At 49.8% G+C, this 19,990-nt stretch overlaps 9 protein-coding genes across 9 annotated transcripts; 4 read left to right on the plus strand and 5 right to left on the minus strand.

The window, feature by feature from the left end:
• Positions 1-149: 149 nt before the first annotated feature.
• On the minus strand, positions 150-1,017 carry NECHADRAFT_84219 (uncharacterized protein; the record flags this gene model as incomplete). The annotated part of the gene is made up of 2 exons (XM_003048560.1): positions 150-742; positions 795-1,017. The coding sequence occupies 2 exons, from the start codon at positions 1,015-1,017 to the stop codon at positions 150-152; spliced, it is 816 nt and encodes a 271-aa protein (XP_003048606.1).
• A 261-nt stretch (positions 1,018-1,278) lies between these two features.
• Positions 1,279-2,096, minus strand: NECHADRAFT_84220 (uncharacterized protein; the record flags this gene model as incomplete). Its single annotated transcript, XM_003048561.1, has 2 exons — positions 1,279-1,953; positions 2,010-2,096. 2 exons carry the CDS (start codon positions 2,094-2,096, stop codon positions 1,279-1,281), a joined length of 762 nt encoding a protein of 253 aa, XP_003048607.1.
• Positions 2,097-2,666: 570 nt separating this feature from the next.
• On the plus strand, positions 2,667-3,866 carry NECHADRAFT_84221 (uncharacterized protein; the record flags this gene model as incomplete). The annotated part of the gene is made up of 2 exons (XM_003048376.1): positions 2,667-3,361; positions 3,437-3,866. The coding sequence occupies 2 exons, from the start codon at positions 2,667-2,669 to the stop codon at positions 3,864-3,866; spliced, it is 1,125 nt and encodes a 374-aa protein (XP_003048422.1).
• A 1,749-nt stretch (positions 3,867-5,615) lies between these two features.
• On the plus strand, positions 5,616-6,651 carry NECHADRAFT_26257 (uncharacterized protein; the record flags this gene model as incomplete). The annotated part of the gene is made up of 2 exons (XM_003048377.1): positions 5,616-6,365; positions 6,418-6,651. Coding segments are annotated over 2 exons (984 nt in total), but the record flags the coding sequence as incomplete, so codon positions are not given.
• Positions 6,652-7,168: 517 nt separating this feature from the next.
• On the plus strand, positions 7,169-8,493 carry NECHADRAFT_84223 (uncharacterized protein; the record flags this gene model as incomplete). Its single annotated transcript, XM_003048378.1, has 2 exons — positions 7,169-7,211; positions 7,298-8,493. 2 exons carry the CDS (start codon positions 7,169-7,171, stop codon positions 8,491-8,493), a joined length of 1,239 nt encoding a protein of 412 aa, XP_003048424.1.
• A 298-nt stretch (positions 8,494-8,791) lies between these two features.
• Positions 8,792-10,109, minus strand: NECHADRAFT_95860 (uncharacterized protein; the record flags this gene model as incomplete). The annotated part of the gene is made up of 2 exons (XM_003048562.1): positions 8,792-9,509; positions 9,559-10,109. 2 exons carry the CDS (start codon positions 10,107-10,109, stop codon positions 8,792-8,794), a joined length of 1,269 nt encoding a protein of 422 aa, XP_003048608.1.
• Positions 10,110-11,488: 1,379 nt separating this feature from the next.
• NECHADRAFT_84225 (uncharacterized protein) lies at positions 11,489-12,223 on the plus strand (the record flags this gene model as incomplete). Its single annotated transcript, XM_003048379.1, has 1 exon — positions 11,489-12,223. The coding sequence occupies one exon, from the start codon at positions 11,489-11,491 to the stop codon at positions 12,221-12,223; it is 735 nt and encodes a 244-aa protein (XP_003048425.1).
• A 518-nt stretch (positions 12,224-12,741) lies between these two features.
• NECHADRAFT_63193 (uncharacterized protein) lies at positions 12,742-13,668 on the minus strand. Its single transcript, XM_003048563.1, has one exon. The coding sequence runs from the start codon at positions 13,660-13,662 to the stop codon at positions 12,811-12,813; it is 852 nt and encodes a 283-aa protein (XP_003048609.1). The 5' UTR covers positions 13,663-13,668; the 3' UTR covers positions 12,742-12,810.
• A 331-nt stretch (positions 13,669-13,999) lies between these two features.
• Positions 14,000-17,989, minus strand: NECHADRAFT_84227 (uncharacterized protein; the record flags this gene model as incomplete). The annotated part of the gene is made up of 4 exons (XM_003048564.1): positions 14,000-16,731; positions 16,781-16,820; positions 16,890-17,827; positions 17,881-17,989. 4 exons carry the CDS (start codon positions 17,987-17,989, stop codon positions 14,000-14,002), a joined length of 3,819 nt encoding a protein of 1,272 aa, XP_003048610.1.
• Between the last annotated feature and the right edge of the window lie 2,001 nt (positions 17,990-19,990).

Consider the following 19,990-nt stretch of genomic DNA (forward strand, 5'->3'; position numbering starts at 1 on the left):
CAGGATTTGTAGACAGTAAGGCCATGACGACAGCATGAACTGAATAAAGAGATCTCTTTCTTTGCATACGCAAAAACAGCTTATCCTTCTGTGACACCTCACTATGTTGACAACGGCCTCCAGTGGCTGTCGACCAGTGGGAGACCAACCTAGCCAAACATTGGGCGCCCTGGCTCACGTGGTCCAATTTGCTGAGACAGCTCTCTAATGCTCGCAAAGAAAGCATCTGCTCCTGGGTTCTCGGGATAAGTTTTATCGGCTGAGCCCTGCCACCCATGATTATAACATCGCACCTCCATAAACTCTACCTCGGTTCCGTTGGTAGCAAGTGATCGCAGTTCCTCAAACATCTGACTCTGTTGAAGAAAAGACTGCATTTCTTGAATGCCGATGTAGCGGAATATTCCGCAACATGAAGTGTTGTTCAACTCCCATCCAGTGGTGCAGTATGAGGACACCACACCACCGGGACTCTGCAGCACAGATCTGGCAAACTGTAAAAGAAGATTTCCCAGTTTTCCTTTGTCCTCTTCTGTGAGGGTAACGGAGAAGTTGAAGGTGATGAAGGTGGACACGGTGTCATATGAGCTGTGCAACCCCGGGTGCCCTCTATGGCCGCCCCACGGAAGACGGTAAATGATTGAGTGAACAGGTGCTGAAATAACAGTGTCCCAGGCCAGGCGAAGGTTTCCAAACTTAGTGCTTGACTCAAACTGTTCTCTCCCAAGGTCCGTCTTCCAGTCTTTGACAAGTTAGAATATCCAACGTCTGAGGGAAGGGTGGAGTTCAAGCACCGACGAATAACTTGGCTCTCTGAGAAGAGCCATGCACGAGGGTCCAGTAGACTATGCCAGTTTGCTCTAGCTCGAGATATGTCTTTAGTGTAGATGCCCAAACTTTTCCCACAGCGGTGCTCTCGTCAGAAAGCGCTGGGGGTACAGAGGGGTCTGAAAAGTGAAATGTGAGAACCTCGGTGAACTCGTAGATACCAGGCGGAGAGGGAGGGAACAGCGACATTACTGCTCAAGGTGGATATAGGGCGTAGTGAGTTATATTCAGGTTTAAATCTAGGCGTCTTCTAAGCAAATGGTGACAAGAGAGGGTTAATTGTTTCAAGATGACGATGGGTGAAACGTAAGATGCTCGGACCAGCCTCACATGACGACTTAAACACACCAATCACATTAATAGCTCAGAGCCACCTTGAACTTTGCCTTGTTGGTCAATATAAATCGATATTCCCGTCGAGTTGGTTGCTCGCAGCTCTCGAGAGGATAACTATGCCTTCAGCGGCCGCTTGGGGAGAAGGACCTTGTCATACTCCATGCATTCCAAATGCTGTCGATACTGCCGCATCACAAAATTTCCACTCGCCTTGGCTAGAAAGGCAAAGTCGCCCTCTGACAGGCCCGTATCCACCATTTCCAAGTCTACTATCATGATCCTGTCCTTGCCGTCCTCCGTGACGAGATGGAAGTTGTCAAGCTTGTTGTCGTCATGGGAGACACCTAGCTTGCTGATGGAGGTCAGAGCGTTCTCCAACAAGGGACGAAAATCTTCTTCGTCCAGCACTGCACCTTCTGGTGTTGCTACGCAGTATCCCCCAATGTCGGAAAGTATCAAGGCTCGTTTTCCGTCGTATTCTATTTGCCCATAGAATCGGGGGATGACAATGCCTTGCACGGGCTCAAGCTGTTCGTATGCTGCCTTTTCCATTTCAAACTCTTCGTCCCAGCCATCTTTCTCGATCTTGAGGACGATCTTCGCTGGCAGACACCACTCAGGATATCTGGACCGGATCCAACACGTCCATGCAAGGGGAAGGAATGAAATAATGGCCTGGATGATTCGCTCGATACATGTCTTGCGGATCCGAAGGCGCAAAACATTTGGATGGCAGTTGTCGGAAGCACTTCCTGTGGCTTCAATGATTCGAGTTCCATATCGAAAGTACTATGCATCTTGGTGAGAGCCTTTTCCTAAACGAGCGTGTTGCAGGGCTTTCATACGATAGTCCTCTGGTAGGGCACGACCTTGCGTATGTACATGTCCTCCGGGATATCACAGGAGGACATGGATCGAATATCGTCGTCCATATTGGTTCATGAGGTATTTAATCGTTTAGGGGAAACAATTTGGTGCATGTTGATGCTGTGTGCTGCCTGTTGAAAAGGAGAGAAATTCACGGTGACAGTGACGGGTGGCTTAATTAGGCTTAGTAAGAACAACCACCCTTGCATTAATTTGGCCCCCACGCGGTTGTAACAGTTAGTTACACATCTGTGATCAGTTTAGACGATAACGGCACGTGTAGACGGATTAACTTTACAGTCTAATAATGAGTAAATCATTGGATATCTCTAGGAAATAGTGATAAAGCTACTTCATAATTTTTAAATTATCTCTGTCAAGTTCCTAGGATGAAAAACTTTCCCTTGTTTCGAATGATCGCGTGGCCCCCAACTTTATGTAGAGACTGACCAACATGTTAGAACCAACAAGCACCTCTCGCTACAAATCAAAAGGCCCGGTTTCGCAGCCTCACTTGTACCTGCGGAGTTCCTCAACTGAGGCGCCAAAAACCTTTCTTTATTGGCTCGGGTGTCTTGGCTTCCAGGCAGCACTGTCAAAGTGTACGAGCCCATCCGCCCTCGTGGTCCGTCGCCATGTCTGGGGGTCGAGCAGACCAGTTTCAACATGCCCACCTACTTAAAACTTGCCATGGCAGCTCTTCAGCATGGTTTTACTTGCTCATCACTCTCGCCCTCCCTCATCTGCCCTTCGCCACTATACGTGGTGGACTACTACATCAGACAATGACAAGTTACACCGCGCAAGACCTCATCCTTGAACACCCCTCCAACCCGATCCACAACCCCCTCTACTTGACCGACTCAGACAAAAGATGGGCCCGTAACTATAAGCCCATTGTGAACCTCACTTGCCGGACTATGGTGGCCAACGACGGTATCACCTACGCCAACTTCGATGATGCCTTTCTTCCACTGTATGAAGATGATAACCTAAGGCTTAGCCAACCTGCCGAGTCACCAAACAGCCGTAAATGGAGATTCGAGACCGAGGCCGACTGTGAGAATTGGTTCAACACCGAGATTGTGAATGTGGTGCTGTCTGCGTGGAATCGATACCCGTCGATTTTGCAGTCTTCCCATAACAAACCGGTTTCGGAGGAAAACATACCTGAGAATATCGACTCGATATTCACGTTCAAGTTCGAAGGTGCTAAGCGTGTCCTGGCTATCGGTGAGATCAAGAGGAATCTGATCAAGCCTAACCTCTGGCAGAGGGGAACTCCTTCGTCTTCGGCAAGCCAGAAAAAGCTTTCTCAAGAGCTACGAGGGTACGTATTAAACCTAGTGTGACTGATGCCGTCCCTTACAACCCTCGTGGCTAATGATGGTTTACTTGCGTGTAGGTACGCGCACAAATATCAGTGCCCTCAGGTGTTCTGCTTCGATGGTGCCATCCTGCTGCTTCTACAATTCCGCGCCGAGAAGGCCGATGATCTTGAGAAGGAGAGTTGCCCCATAGACTGCTGGGTGCTTCCTATGCAGCAGAGTGCTTGCCCCCTACGTTTGGCCTTCTATCGGCTCCTTTCGCAAGGTTGGAGGCGATGCCAAGGAGAACTAGCAGAACCTTTCACAATTGGGGGATTGGCGCCATACTCTCGTGAATTTTTCAACGGCCTACCCGTTTGGAAGCACGAAGGCAGGAAAACTAGGGCACATCCACTGGGATATCAGAGATCAGTTCATGCGGCAACAGGTGCATTGATCTGGATTCAAGAGAACGAAGACGAGGCTGAGTGGGAGACTGGTGCATTTTGGGAACAAGTTGAGTCTTGAAGTGTTTGTTATTTACTTGTGAAAGGAGCGCAAATAGGCTAGGTAGATTACCTTTCTGTACCAGTCAATTATAATACCAGAAGAGATAATTCCAATTTAAGATTAATAGATTCTCCTTCCCATATTGCTCATAAAACTAGCTTCCCATTATTGCGAAAATCCTCTGCTTGCCCATACTATAGTATCCTTAGTCCTCGTCGTCTGGATTAGTATCGTCCGAATCATCGTCATCAGGATCATCTTTGATCTTGTTCTTCCCAGACTTTTTCTAGTAGTTCTTGAGAGACTAGGAAATAATTAGAATGTAGAGGGCATGGAAGAATAGGTGGACTTACATAGGCGTCTTGCAAGGTTGCCTACCCGCCTCGAATGGTCGCCGCTGTTCTCAGTGTAGACAGTGTTAAATTCCAATAACGTTAATACCATGAGCGCAAAAAGACCCTCTCCTGAGGATGGCATTATATACAATAAGTGTTCTATATAAATGTTAATATTTTAAGAGTATTTCTACCTATCATCGTCATAATTTATCCAAGTTCATACCTCACAGGATAGTATTCTTTAAAAAGAGTTAGGCAACTCGCGTACTTTATCCCACGAAGCAAGGAACCAGATGTCAGATGCCTAAATTAGCATCCAGAGAACGATCCAGCGTAAAACACAAAAAAAAACCCGGAGAACCTTTCCAGCCCCTTGGTCTTCTGGGCGATGAAGTAAAGATGGAGGATTCCGGAGCTCAAGCCTTAAACGCCGCCTGAACAAATTGTAATCAGGGGCACGTCGTCCCAGAATGGAAAACAAAGCCCCAATGCATCATCAGATCTTTAGAATAAGACTTACGAAAGGTATAGTGTAGTTATTCATAGTCATTATGTCAAGATTCATCTAAAAACAAAGGTATCCATGATGAAGAAGTCGAGTTTCGCGTTCAAACAATTTACGTTGTCCCGTCGGCTTTTTGCAGCGGGCCGCAAATGCCGACCCGTTTTGCCGCCATTTACCGCACCGTCGCCGCAGCATGGGTTATGGCGGGTACTGGATGCAATCTGGGGAAATCTTGGCTTTGGAGATGGTCATTTTATACAGGCTCAACACTAAATTACAACACCAGAATTGTGCTTCTAAATCCTGACAATTATGCATTGTAGCTTCAAGAGTACAACTGTGTTTGTTCACCGTTGGGATTTCACATGCCGAGTTTACGGTAAAGAGCCAAGCCCGCCCACGTTTTATGGCTGCGACGCGAGGAACTCAATCGCCCATTGACGATGGCATCTCAGCCTCCCAGAAACTAGCTTCACTCCCGTTATTCCCGTTTTCCCCGTCTTTACCGCCTCAAAATGTGCTAATGGCCAACGTCAAGGTTGCCATCTTCAAACCCATTCGTCCTTGCGTCACAATGCTCACGACTCGGGCCAATTGAACTTGCCGATCATGCACAATTGCTGGACTTTTTGTCAATGCATATTTCGTGATTCTCGGCCGGATGACAGATGCCGGGGTCGGAGGCGGAACCCCGCGAAAAGGTAAGTGGGCTCCGTCAAGGGCGCGCCGGACATGCGGACGAGTATTACTTTTACATAAACCCCGGGTACCTCTCTCTCTAGCAATGATCTTTTTTTGTCACAGTATCTTTTTGTTGGTCTTTTGTTCAAATTGACGGCGGACGACATGAGGGACAGTGTCTGCCCTACACCCGTTGACACCGATCCAGAGTCTTCACTTGAGAAGAAGCATCGTGGCTCTGATGACGACATCTCTTCTACCCTCAATGGCGACGAATCAGACCAAACATGTCCAATTGACCCTGGAGAACCTCCCGACGGCGGTCTACGAGCTTGGCTTCAAGTCGTAACCGGTCATCTTGTTGCCTTCAACTCTTGGGGCTACCTCATCAGCTTTGGCATCTTTCAGCCCTATTACGAGGACAAGTTCAAGCTCCCGCCGTCGACCATCTCGTGGATTGGGAGTTTAGAGGTTTGCCTCATTTTCCTTGTTGGTACCTTTTCTGGGCGCGCTTTTGATGCGGGATACTACCGTGCTGCCCTCCTCATCGGGCTATTCCTCCAGACACTTGGTGTCTTCATGACCAGCATCGCGTCTGAGTACTGGCAGGTCTTGCTAGCCCAAGGCATAGCGCAAGGACTTGGTAACGGCATCGTCTTTGCTCCAACAATAGCCAACATTTCTACATATTTTACAAAGAAAAAGACCATCGCCATTTCCGCTGCGGCCTGCGGTGCAGGAACCGGAGGCATGGTGTTCCCCCTGATCGCCCAGCAACTCATGCCCAAGATCGGATTCCGCTGGACGGTCCGAGTGATGGGTCTAGTCGTCCTCGTGGCGTCAATCCTCATTATGCTCCTAGCGAGGACGAGATTACCTCCGAGAAAGGCTGGACCGCTTGTGGAACTCGCAGCGTTCAAGGAGTTGAGCTACGTGTTGTTTGCCGTGGCCATGTTCTTTACTCTTTGGCCGACGTGGATCTCGTACAACTATGTAAGTTCGCTTAATGAGACTGTTTGTTTGGATGGTTACTTACGTTTAATAGGCTCGTCAATACGCGACTGACAAACTGGACGGAACTGCTTCGGACTCTTTCACCATCCTTATCGTCATTAATGCTGTGGGTATACCGGGACGGATGGTGGCAGCTTGGCTTGCAGACCGATATTTCGGCGCCGTCAATGTCTTCATCCCGACAATTCTCTCGGCCGGCATCTGCATCTACATGTGGTCCCAAGTCCACACCCTCCCCGGCGGTTTCGTCTGGGTGTCCGTGTTTGGCTACTTTGGCGCCGGGATCCAAAGCATGTTTCCTTCTACGTGCGCGAGTTTAACAAAGGACCTGAGTAAAGCAGGAACAAGAATCGGCATGATTTTTACAATCATTAGTTTCGCGGCTCTTACGGGATCACCCCTTGCTGGCAAGTTTATGCAGATGACGGGTGGTGATTATCTGGCTGCACAAATGTGGGGAGGGTCGAGTATGATGCTTGGGGCGGCGTTGTTGTTTGCAGCGAAAAAAGCAGAGGAGAGGCAAAAGTCATGAATTGGATATACCACTGAATAGACATAGGCTGTATAGAATAACTGCATGTATACCACATTTCACAGCATGTTTCGCGTTGCAATTGGCTGCTGTGAGACTCGACTGACCATCTCGGACCCCGCGCCAACTGTATCCCCGGATTTTCGCGGTACACGAGGCTTCTAAAAATTCAACCTCAACTCCCCCTCCAACATCGACAATTCCACTTCCCACCCCCCAATCTCCTCTCACAAGCCATGTCCCCGGCACCATGGATATGCAGGAGCTGCACTCGAGCGCTGGCTCGCTCTCACGTGCGCCAATTCGTTCGCTTCGCCTCCAATGGTTCGTACAACGCCATACCTTGGACGAAAGGCTCTAGCTAATGATTGCTCTCTAGATGCCTCGTCGCTTCTTGCTCCCGCTCTTCTTCATCGCGCACAGTCCATGACCTCCGAATACGACGAACTTCAAAAGACTCTCAACGCTTCTTTCGACTCTACAAAGGCTAAGCGCGTCGGCGAGCTCTCTCGGGTTGCCGAGGCTCTGAAAGCATGGGAAAAGTCGCAGGCTTCTGTTGCTGAGCTGACAGCCATGCTCAATGACCCAGAGCAAGACGCTGATCTTGTTTCCATCGCACGAGACGAGCTAGAGAGCGAGACAGGAAAACTTGAGTCCCTTGCGAGGAACCTCTCTGCCAGTCTCACCCCGCGCCATCCTTTTGCCGATTTTCCCTGCATGATCGAGTTCCGACCCGGCCCTGGTGGCCTCGAAGGCCGATACTTTACCGATACCTTGTTCAAGATGTACAAGGCGCTCTGCATGCGAAAAGGCTACCGTCACAGTGTAATGAAGTACGAATTCGCCGATACAGCAGGCGACTCATCCTCCTCAGCCGGCGAAAACCCACTCCAAGAAGCCGTCCTAGAAATCCAAGACCAAGGCGCCTTTGACCTCTTTCGCAGTGAAGCAGGCATGCATCGAGTTCAACGCATCCCCAGCACCGAAAGCAAAGGCCGTGTTCACACGAGCGCCGTCGCAGTATGGGTTCTCCCTTCGTTTCCCGAGAGTGGTGCCGGCAGCGTCGACTTTGAAGATCCGGAAAGCGACTTTTACGTCAACCCGCAGGACGTCAAGATTGAAGCTATGCGGGCTCGTGGTGCTGGTGGGCAGCATGTCAACAAGACAGAGTCTGCGATTAGGATGACACATTTGCCTACGGGGACGACGGTGTCGATGCAGGATCATAGATCGCAGCAGAGGAATCGAGACGAGGCGTGGAAGATGATGCGTGCGAGAATTGCGGATCAGAGACGGGAAGCTAGGGAAGAGGAGGCTGCAAGGTTGAGGAACAGTGTGCTGTCCAAGACGCAGATCACCCGAGGCGACAAGATCAGGACCTACAACTATAACCAGGATCGATGTACTGATCATCGAGCGGGCATAGATGTGCATGATTTACCCAATGTGCTGGAAGGAGGTGAAAAGCTGGATAGGATCATGGATGGTGCAAAGGACTGGCTCGTGGGCAGGGACATTGAGCTCCTCGTCACAGAGGAAGAAGCCAAAGAGAAGGAGAACAAGAACAAGAAATAGAGGCAAATGTATAAAAGTGTAGAATAGTATTGAATGTATTATACAGGACCTGCTGTAAGATGGATGAGACGGTCTCTGCTGACGGCATGAATACAAGACGACATATCCTCATGATACCCTTTCATAGTCTTCATCTCGGCATTCAACTGAATTAGACACCAGATTATACCCATTTTCAAGACACCAAACTCCTGGCAAGATCACAACCAGGATATCCATGTCTTGCACTCCCAGCCATCAACTCCATGCAACGTTAAGAACTCCGTCAAACGCAATAACCCAAATCCCGGGGTGTCTCTCACATGAGACCTCCTAGGACCACCTTGCCGATGCTGGCTACTTCCGTCTTGATATGGTGACGGCTCTGATCTTCGAATTCTCGCACAATGCCTTGCACGATAATCTTGCGCACTCGCGAGTCGGCTTTGGTAAAGAGTTCGGCAACGGGAGCGGAGCATTCGCGGGGTGAAGGAACAAGGGCCAAGAATCGGGTATAACAATCGATCAACACGTCGCACAACGTCGCAAAAGTTTCAAAATAATCGGGATCGAAGGGTAGTGATGGCGTTAAAAGATGCGTATACTCTTCGCCAGGAAGAAGGTCCGTTTCTGATGCCGCAAAGTTCATAACCGCTGGTGCGGGTCCACCGGCTGCTGGCACTGGGGCCATCTCGTCCACCATGGGATGCATATCAGCAGCAGATGTTGATCGTCGCGACTTGCCGCCCGGTCGGCGGAACATGCTAGGGAGACGGGCGCGGGTCAAGGAAGCGGCTGTTGAAGAGTCGCCGTGAAGTTGCTGAAACGAGTCGTATTCGGAGAGGAGGGTGTTGAGACTTCGTAGAAACTCGATCGGAGTGGAGGAGTAGAGATCCACGACGGTGGGGAGGGAGAGGCCCAGGAGGAGATGGTTTGTTGCTTTGCGACCGAGCTTCCGTGCGTCGAACGAGGGCATGCGGTTGAGGTCTGGTCTTTCGAATAGGTAGGTCTTGAACCAGTGGACACGGCCTTCATGGCTACATACTGTTAGTATGCGATCATAGGAATATGGTGTTGGAAACGCACGCTTTGCGCAGATAGTCAAGTGTCGAAATGCGCTTGTTGGCGAGCTCAGTGACATGTTGGTGCATAATGCTGACCTCGCTCTGCTGCCACACACCAGTCGTGCCAGGCGCACCGTTTGAAGTCCCATGAGACGTCATACCGCCGCCCAAATGAATTGTTGATCCAGTCGCAGTTCGATTCAACATCTGAATACCCAAGTCGGGAGCCTGCGGTAGATGATGACCTTCGGCGAGATCGGGTCGCGGTGATATTTTGGCAGCGGCAGCCAGCGCGTATTCGGGGAGGGCGGGGGGCGCTGTTGCGTCCGTCACGTAGGCATTTGGACCGTTTCCAAAGGAACTCCCACGGCGGCGCGATCCAGACAACGAGGACTTGCGCGAGAAGGATGGCTTGCGGTCCTTGATCAGGAGGTTCGGGTGGTTGGTGTTGAGGGGGTCGACACCGTGGCCGTCGCGAGTCGTTGGGCGGGAGGCGGCGGTGTTGGAGGAGGAGGAGAAGATGGAGGTCGAGAAGATGGGCGTGCCGGTGGAATTGGGTGTCTTGGGCGGCATTTTGGCGGTGGGCTTGTTGGTTATTAATTAGAGACTATGGAGCGTGTGGTAGGTAGTCGGTAGTGTGCGAGTCGTTTGAGAGGCTGTGCGGCAGCCGCGCGTAAGGGATGGCACACTCTGTCGGTAGGATCGGCAGACAAAGGATGAGACAGCGCAGCTGCTTTCGAGCAAGAGTCAGAGCCGCAGATGGTGGTAGCGTTGCAGCCAAGCAAGGGGGTGGGTGGAGGGGGTGGTAGTGGTATGGAGGATTAGGTGAAGTGGCGCTGAGGATTGCGCCTGTTTGGCGACTTTCCCAGGTGAGCCCCTGGGCTGGGAGGTTGTATCGGTGGCGGGTTCGAGGGACGATCGTGATGAATGACGCTGTGAGTGATTGTTCGGTAGCGTAGTTGTTGATGTTTCTTCAAGCTGGCCCCTTGTTTGGACGGAAAAGTGGATATCAAAGCGGTGATTGCATTCGGCAAGGGGTAAAGGAGGGAAAAATAGAAGATCCAGAGTGGAGGCGAGGGGCAGACAGGGATTGTGGGTTAGGGGACTTGGCCACGCTACTGCAAGCCTTCAACCACATGTGCATTCTACATGAACTCCAGGTGGTCATTACTCGTGTTTTGATCCTATTCGATGTTGACATTTCATCCTGTCGGTCATACATGAACAGTTACCCACTGGTGAGCATGTTATAAGACTCCGTACTGTCTTGTTTGTCCCACTGAGTGTGCCCTGTACCCACCCGTAGCAGACACTGAGCTCTAGGTTAGGAGGCGCCACAACGGAGATGCAGAATCGCAATTCTCAATGTAGGGTTGTATCATTGTGACGAACTGTTGGTATTGTATAGGTAATAGATTTTCAAAAGAATTATGTGTGGAGAGTGTTATACTTAGGTCATTAAATTAGGCATCAATCTAGTCTATCAACGAGGGCTTCCATGCTTGCATCTAAACACCAATTGTGTGTAGCACGACCGTTTCCACTTGGCGTCAAGTTCCCAGCACATCCAACCCAATAATTACGCCACGGATTATATCAAGCTGTATTTGATGTATCATAGAAGGTTATAATGACGGATTCTTCTTACTTAAACATCGAGACACGTCACCTGAATTTTGACTTTCAAGATATTAAGTACATGTCCCTCGAGGGATTACTTTGATCAGTTTATCAACACATGTCTCTGTTACTTCTCTTTTTCGCCTCATCGGAGTTCCTCTCCAGGTATGCTCTCGAGAGTCGCAAGGCTTAGAAATGACACTCAGCACGATCTTCACTTCATATCCCCATACAAATCACAATTCTTAACATAGACACCATCTTTGAAACAACAACCGTCGTCTACCATCAATCATCTTCACACCACCACCAAGAGCTTTACCATCGCCGCCATGTCTGCACCGATAAGCTTGCCCTTTTCCCCCGGGGGACCACCGCCATTGGCACAAAGTCCTACTCTCCCGAAAGACGACTACTTCCAGAACCTCCCCACAGAACTCCGCATTGCAACCATACACAGATGCCACTCCGCCATCGACATCAAAGCCCTCATCTTAGCATCGCCTGCTATGCTGGCTTGCCTTGAAGAAATTAGATCACGTTGTCTACAAGGCGTGGCAGAGAGGCTCAAGTACCAGATCCAATTCGACTCAGTGCTTCCGCTGGCTTTACTAGCTGGCCGCCTTCGGCACGTTCGTGAGAAGTACCAAGGATCCTCGAGAGAAGTCCTGAGAAGAAAGATACAGCAGATTCTCAAACAAAAGATTCATATAAAAGGATATGAGAAAAACTTGTCCGTTCTTTGCCAGCTTACCACTCTCTTCCAAAACGGCAAAAAAATCGTATCACAGACCGGCCCACGGACCCCATCGATGCCGCTTCCTACGCCACTTCATACGCAATTTCATACGTCGTACTTCGTGTTATTAATGCTTAAAGAATCCCAGGAATACCGCGAAATGTGGGAAAGAGAAGGATTGGAGGCATATTTACGTTTCCATGGCTACTGCAATGCCTTTTTCTATGGTCACGAGCCCCTGTTCGAGGAGAGTACAGTTCTTGAGGAGCGATTCCTCCGTCTCTCTGGCATCGAAGAAAACAGGGGTGAGGCCCTCGTGGTATTCTGAAAGATTATGAAAAACATTCTTCTCGGTCCCTGTGAGTTGGGAGAGGGGTGGGTATTTTTCTTACTCGCGCTGGCGGACCCAGGCCGCGAAGGGCCCAGGCGAAACTGGACGACGGAAGAGATGAAAGATTACTTTCCGCTCGCCATGCTCGGGACACAAAACGAAAGAGATTCTATTTCTTGGGAAAACGACATCTTTCGTCGCCTTGACTGTGTGGAGAAACATGTGCGCCGGCTATGTGGTGATGATACCTATATAGGCGTGATGGGACATCAACCTTCTGTCATGGGATTTCCCGCGGGTCTTCACATGTGCCAGTCTTTGCCTAAATATCTACCGCGATTTCAATTTTGGGTATTTAAAATCTTCTGTATGGGCAGATGCAAGTGGCTGGCCGATTGTACGGTTAGCTGAGAAATGGGCATAGGCTGGCGCTTTTCTAGACACAACATTCATTACTTAGAGTCATTGCTTTCCAATTGATCGAAATTCTTGAACCACCCTTGAGTAAGACACTTCGGACCAATATTTACGATCAATAGTCTAAGAATAATGATAGTCATGATTCTACAGTATCCACCGTCCTCTCAGTCACTCGCATTCAGTGCATCATCGATGATCTTCCACGTGTGATCCCTAACCCTCTGAATCTGCTCCTCACTCCAAACAGGTTTATCCAGAACAACATCGCCCTTTTCATTGATACAGCTCCAGAATTTGTCCTCCTTGTCGGCGGCTGCACACTCATACGTCCCTTTGAGTAAGTTCTTGGCGCAAGTTTCAGGCGAGACGCCGAAAACTTGGCTGAGAGCCTTTGGGACGCCGCGTATGTACCATGGTAGTGTCTTGTAGATGTTGGTCTGGACGATTCCGGGATGGGCGTGAATGAACGTGCGTCGTTTTTGACCTTGGTGCTTTTGCTCAGCGGCATGTGCCTGGATCATGGCATCGGTCATTGTCACACAATGTTGTGTTACAGCTGCCAGGGTAAAGCTGGATTTGAGGTCCAAGTCATCCCACTTCAGCTGGTTCGGATTCCCTCGCGTACTATCCAGCACAATGAGGACTTTTGCATCGTCTTTCAAAACAGGACTCAGTTCTCGGATGAGTAGCTGCCTCCCGTAGTAGTGAAGGGCCATTTTGCGATCGATTCCTTCAGGCGTCTCAGTCCGCCCCGCCATTGAGATAATGCCTGGAGTCAGAACAAGCAAGTCGAGGTGCTGTTCCTTTGCTGACTTGTAATTATCGGTATAGCGCTTGATCGAGCGCATTGATGATGCATCTAACGGCCGAAACTCGATATTGGTGTGAGGAAGACTCTTCGGTTCTGTACGGCCGCTGATGATGACGGTGGAGGATGTCGAAGCTGCAGCTAGCTGGCAGGCTATGGCATAGCCAATACCGCCTGTTCCACCAACTACTAGAGATCTTGTAGCCATGATTTCTTGCCAAGTTGGATGTGAGTTGAGAATATGAGACGTACGCGCCATGGTGCTTTTAAAGTTGGGACCATTGCTCGGGTCGGCGTGAATTCAGCCGACCCCGGAGACTTTTTATAAATTACTCCGTGTTCCCGAGGACGTATGTCCTACGATGCTAGTTTGAACCAAAGTTGACGTGGGGAGTGATTGGATTCCGAAAGCTGATTTCTGAGGTTGGGGAGGCTCAATGGTAAATTGGGCACACAAAGGCATGGCCACCAGCATTCAATAAGCGCCGAGGAATAGATGTGTCAAACCAATTGTTCCATCTTCATTAGACTATTCCTAGCCCATCTCATTCGGTTGCCCCGTGTGTTATCAGCAGCTCCTCTACCTGGAGCTTCATTCTATCTCGTGCTTCCTCAATCCCCTCACCCAACGCCCGCCTCCACTTCCACAGGGGATCCTTAAACACGCCTCCTTCATTTGTCAAATCTGCCCTGACAGCTTCGAGAGCAGTCCTAAATCTCCCAACTTTAGACTGCAGATTCACTAGAGCTCCAGCCTCCAGCAACATCTGAACGCCCCGTGCGAATCCCCAATATGCTCCTGCTATTAGGGCAGTTCCAAAGACGACCTTCTCCCCATCGGGTATCTGATCAACTTCCACTCCCTCTTCGAGCAGGGATTTAACCACTTCTTCCGACCCCGATTGCATGGCCGCAATGAGAGGGCTTCCGTAGCACCCATGCGGGACATGAAGGTGGACATCTGCCCCCTTCTTCAGCAGATACCTGCAGACGGCGGCTGAGGGACGCCTGGAACTGACTGCTGCTCTAAGAGCACTGCCGTATATTCCAGTGGAGATGGCGAGGTTCACATTCGCCCCGTTTTCTATCAAAAGATCCATCACGGAGATGCACTGCTCAACCGGGCGGTCAGAATGAGCAGCAGCAGCAAGGGCGCTTCCGAAATGGCCCGATTTGGCGATGGAATCCACTTCTGCTCCTTTCTCAATCAGAAACTGAAGCAGCAAAGTCTCGTTGCTTTGGAAAATTGACGAAGCGGCAATGAGAGCACTTCCGTAAGAACAAACGGGCGGGAGGTACTTAACATCCGCTCCGTGCTTGACGAGAAGCTTGGCAATGTGCACATTCCCCGTGTATGCGGCAGCAATCAAAGCACTCCCATATCTCCCACGTAGCAGTGGCAAATTGGCATCTGCACCCTTCTCAACGAGCAATTCAACCACGTCGTCAGCATAGGCGGCTATCGCGCTAACCAGGGCGCTGCCGAATCCTCCAGCCTTGAGGATCATGTTCACGTCTGCTCCTTTGTCGACTAGCAGTTGGGCAATGTCCTTGTCTCTGGTCGCAGCAAGAGCACTGCCGTAGTATCCAGCTTCTAGCATGAGATTAATGTCTGCCCCGTTGTCGATCAAAATTTGGGATACGTTGGCATCGCGTGCTGCAGCAAGAGCGCTCCCATAGTGGCCGTCCTTCAGAAGCAAGTCCACATGGGCACCTCGTTCGAGGAGAAACTTAACCATAGGGGCTTGTCCGTTTGCTGCTGCTGCTGCAAGAGGGCTCTCATAGCCCGTGCCGTATTTTTCAGGGTTCACCGGTATGCCTCGTTTGATTAGATTGTCGCATATTGGTATGCAACCTGACCTGGCCGCGACTGTCAAAAGACCCTCCCCGTCATGATCCAATGCCAAGTGATCAACTTTCACGTCGTCCGACTCCCACCAGTCCCGTAGGGGGTAGAAAACTGGGTAAAAGCAAACAGAAAATGGAGGATCAATGTTGGAAGAAAAATCATCGAACTGGGTCCATTGGACATACGCATCAGACCTTTGCGTTGGTGAACCGAGAAACCTCTTCAACATGGCAGCGACTCTATTATGTGGGGCGCACGCAAAGTCAATGCTGGCCTTATCGTATGATTGGACATGTTCCATCCAGTGCTTGCGAGCGTAAGGTTGTAGACTGCACAAAGGGTCTTTTTTATCCGGTTGGACAACCAGAAAAAACAAACTGGCCAGTGTAACGAATAAATGCGCAGTGGGCATCGTGGAGCGGTCCTCGAGATATTCGACTACTGACAGGTGGCAAGGCCGCCAGATAATGGAATAATACTCGTTCTTGTCTCGAATCAGCAAGTTTGCGCACCAGCCAAGAAGTTGCTCTTCTGTAACTTCGCCAGCCTTATCGACCTCTTCTTTGTCTGGGTCCAAACGTATCGCAGCTAGGAGCTCTTTGGTCTTGAGCGGGCGGGCTGATGCTGTCACCCACTTGAGAGCCCTGAGAGTCCGAACTCTCGAGTATTCGGGACGATCTTGGATCCTCTGATAAATCTCGTCATATGATGACTTGAGATCTTTGGGAAGTCTTCCAAGCCTGTCTCGAAGATCGTTTTCATGTTCCAAGACCCTGAGTTGATCGACCTGTAGCCTCGCCCACTGGAACATGCCGTCACTCTTTTTGATCAACGTCTGGACAATCTCGTTCTTCAAGGCCTTGTTTTTCTCCAAGACTGGACTCCATGGGCCCGGGCTATCAGCACTCTCTTTAATAAACCTGGAAATATCGTCGTTGTTGTTCTTGGCTGAGATCTCGAGATTGGGGAGGCTGATGAGCCGTTGTCGAATGTCGGCTTCCGGGCGGCTAGAGACGAAGATCTTGACCGGCCGAGAAGAAGATTTTGTTGCCCAATCGAAGATATTGAGCAGCAATATTCGCTCTTCAACCTCGCATTCATCCAACGCATCCAGGATGACGGTTGTATGAGGATAAAAGTTGAAAAGATCAATCAGGTACTCCTTGCATAGATCGAGTGTCCACCCCGCACCCTTCAGCTGAGAGTCGAAGTAAAGCTGCCTCAACTTGGGATGTAGGTGATCAGACATGCACTTGGGTGATGAAAGCTGTCTGATAAAGCTGCAGAGAACCGAGAGTGCCTGTCGGCGTGTTGGCTCGGTTTGGTTACAGTAGAAGAAGGCGAATCCCTCATGATTCCGCTTACTTCCAAGATTCTCTGCAATTAGGTCAATGACTCTCGATGTTAGGAAAGTCTTGCCCGAGCCCGCTGCAAAAGATTTAGAAAAGCGCACTTGCACGATGATGCTAGGACTTACCAAAACCCTGAAGCCAGAATGTGATGGAAGAGGTTTCGCTCTGCCACTCGTAGAATTTTGATTGTTGGACAAGCCAGTCACAGGTGGCCTTGGTCCTTGCCTGTCTTACCAGGTCATGGTGTAGATTGTACTCGATGGGAGAGATCCACGTCAGCACTTTTATCAATTCCTTGAGTTCTATGCTCTCGAGGGCCTTCTGGACATTTTCATCGACTCTGAGCATGCGCCCTTCGAGCTTCAGTAGAGATTGCAGTTTTTGAAGCTGCTCTTCAGTCTTGGAATCCGCCTTGGCGCTCCGCTTGCTCTCGCAGACGGTGGCTTCTTTGATGACCTCGTTCTCGAACTTTTCAAGCTCTGATAGAAGGTCTGTCCCCTCGGTTGGCCTGAAGACAGCATGAATGGAGCGCCATGCAGTGTCTTTGGACAGGAACTTTCCCACCCGTGCGAGAACATGCAGAAGCGACGCATACAGTTCTACCAAAGCCTGCTCTAGGCCACTGGCAGCCTGGGCATTGGCTGTATCGCAGTTGTAGAGCATCTCGTAGATCTGGCACCTATGGACGATCCTTGTTGTTTTCTCAACGCTGATTAACGAGAACGCCATATGCTCTTGGTATGAAATCGCGGATTGAAGGATAAACCTCGTCGCCGCCCATGGCAAGGCTGCATGTCCAGGGTCGTACTGGACAATCGTGTCGCCAACCTCTTTGAATTTGTTGAGCCACGTGATGGCGTTGCTGGCCAGATCGGAGAGATTAATAGTGGTATCAAATACGTCGACGTTTGTCCATCTCCTGGCTTCGCATTGTCGACGCTTTTGATCAACTAGATCAATGATGCCACGGACCCCGGGGCCGGACGAATCCAGAAACTGTTGGGAGTTGCCGTTGATCCACGCCTTGTCTTCTTCTGAGAGCCTCCCCCTCGCCTCGTCCCACAAATTAGGCTTGACTTGCTTCTCGACCGAGGGCTCAGTCGTGGGACTAGTGCCAAGAGAGGGAGGCGCTGCAATGCCATTTGATACCACGGGGCCAACTGGCTTCGACACTGCCCTACGCGTGAGCGAAAATAAAACTAGACTCGTGGTGAAGAAGACTTACCGCTGGAGTGTTGTTGAGAAGCACTTGGGTTGAGTCCAACTGGTCGCCCAGGCTGGTCGTCGCTACCGTCGCCTAAGCGAGAAATGCCGCAGCATAGTATTCGACGCATCGCGTGGCTTGCTGGGACTTTGCCACAGCGAAAGCAAAGAGTGTAAGCTCAATGAGAGGCGAAGCGGATTAATAAGGTCGGCCAAGCTGGAGAAATAATGATGAGATGAGAAAATTGCAAAGAACGGGTGAGATTCGAGGCAGACATTTGAAGGCGAACTCGCCTTGGCTGCAGGGACCAATAGCAGGGCTTGCATCGACAGGGGCTGGGCCAACACAACACGTAGTTTCCAACTCGCAGCGGCTACCTGGACCAGGCTTGGCTTTGATTAAGCGGCGAAAGTGAGGAAAAGATGACTGGGCGAACGATTTCTATATCTGCCTATTAAGAGAGGCATCTTGGCTACCCAGGCGGTGCCATCGAGGTTGATACGACATTTGTATCATCAGGCTTAATTTTCTACGAAGTCTCTGTCTATTTCGCCTTGACTGTTTCAGTTGTGGCGTGGCGACAGCTGAGCGGTCGGCTCAGCTTTGCAATCAGGCTGGCGACAAATTCCACTGCATTTCAAGGCAGCCAACTGCATGTCGCTTGACCTCACAATGGCCAATGCCACTGGAGAGCCAAGACCTGTGCCGTGCGCAACCGCTGCAGTCAGCAAGCCACCATATATATCTCGCGAGGCCTCACCTCCAAAGTGACTGCACTTGCTCAACAACAGACAACTGAACAATCAGGGGGTTTCCAGTGTATAATGTTTTACGATGTGTTTATAATCTATGATTTGGTATTATAGTTGATGCCTCCCCTTGAGCAATGACTCTCAGCATCAATGAATCAAGTTTGGGCTGTGATGAAGTTATCTATAATTACAGGACTTAAAGACTACCATGAAAGGTTCACTAGTATGCTCTCTAACTCAGGGGTGAAAAACTGCGATAAATTCGAGATGTGACTGCCCAATCTGCGTAGGATGAACATGGACACAGTTTAGCGACTCAAAGGTGAACATGATGGGAAAATATCTATGACATATAGTTCAAGGATGGTGAGTTGTGTTCTAAAAGCGACAGGAAGAGTAAGTTGAAAAGATGCACATGTATCAGCATTCGAAATACATCAAGGCTTAATGATATGTAAAACTAGTATATGTGAATATCATGGGCTTTTGGCGATTTGTACCTACCTGCTATCAGTCCTCTTGATTACCAGAAGTTTGCCATTTCGAGTGGCAATTCCAAACCGCCAACCGCAAGTGTTCACAGGTTAGTTTTGGTAACAACTAATTAGGAGTTGAATTTATTTTGGTACTTTTCAAGTTACCTGATGTATTTTGAAGATCCATTTTTAAATCAAGGCTTAATCCTCTAGGGTACTTTGGAACATGCATTCGATAACCAGCTGGCGGCGGGACGGCTTGATTCACTGAACGCAAGGGTGTATCCGACCAGTCGAGGGTCGGTCACTGTCCAGAAGGCGAGTTGAAGAACATATTAAGCTGCGGGTCTGTCAAGAGATCTCCGGAGGGCCTGGTTGCGAGAAAGGCAGAGAATGCCAAGTATGGCAGATTGAATCCCGCTACTTGTCCCACCCGAGGCTGCCAACGAGTTCCGAGCATGACCGAGATGTACTTCCCTTGATCCAAGGGTGTGACCATATGCATCTGCGCAGATGTATTAGTCATGGCCTACAGTCTGGGAAACATCCGGCAAAATATGCCCCGTATTGGTACTTGCAATACATAATCACCATGGAATTCGGCGACAGTGACATCCGGGGTGGCTGGAGGCGGCACAGCACCTGTGTTGCAGGAAATCCCAACTCCACTAAGCACCATTACCTTCCATATTGGTGAAATGAAGCATCGACTAAAATCAACACTGCCACAATTGAACAGAAACTTGTAGATAATTGTCTCGAGTACAAAAACATGGAATGTTGACCGTCGATGACCTCACCAAAACTAAGGCGAAGCTTATTCCCAACAAGCTTAATTAGATGGTGGGTCGCCAAGACTGATTGACATGAGCTTCCCTGGTTCTTGGCCCTGGATCAACCAAT

Source organism: Fusarium vanettenii, assembly GCF_000151355.1.
Source record: "Fusarium vanettenii 77-13-4 chromosome 8 genomic scaffold NECHAsca_11_chr8_3_0, whole genome shotgun sequence".
NCBI lineage: Eukaryota > Fungi > Ascomycota > Sordariomycetes > Hypocreales > Nectriaceae > Fusarium > Fusarium vanettenii.

Coding starts and splice junctions, on each gene's coding strand:
- NECHADRAFT_63193 (XM_003048563.1), bottom strand. CDS start 13,662: ATGGCTACAAGATCTCTAGTAGTTGGTGGAACAGGCGGTATTGGCTAT.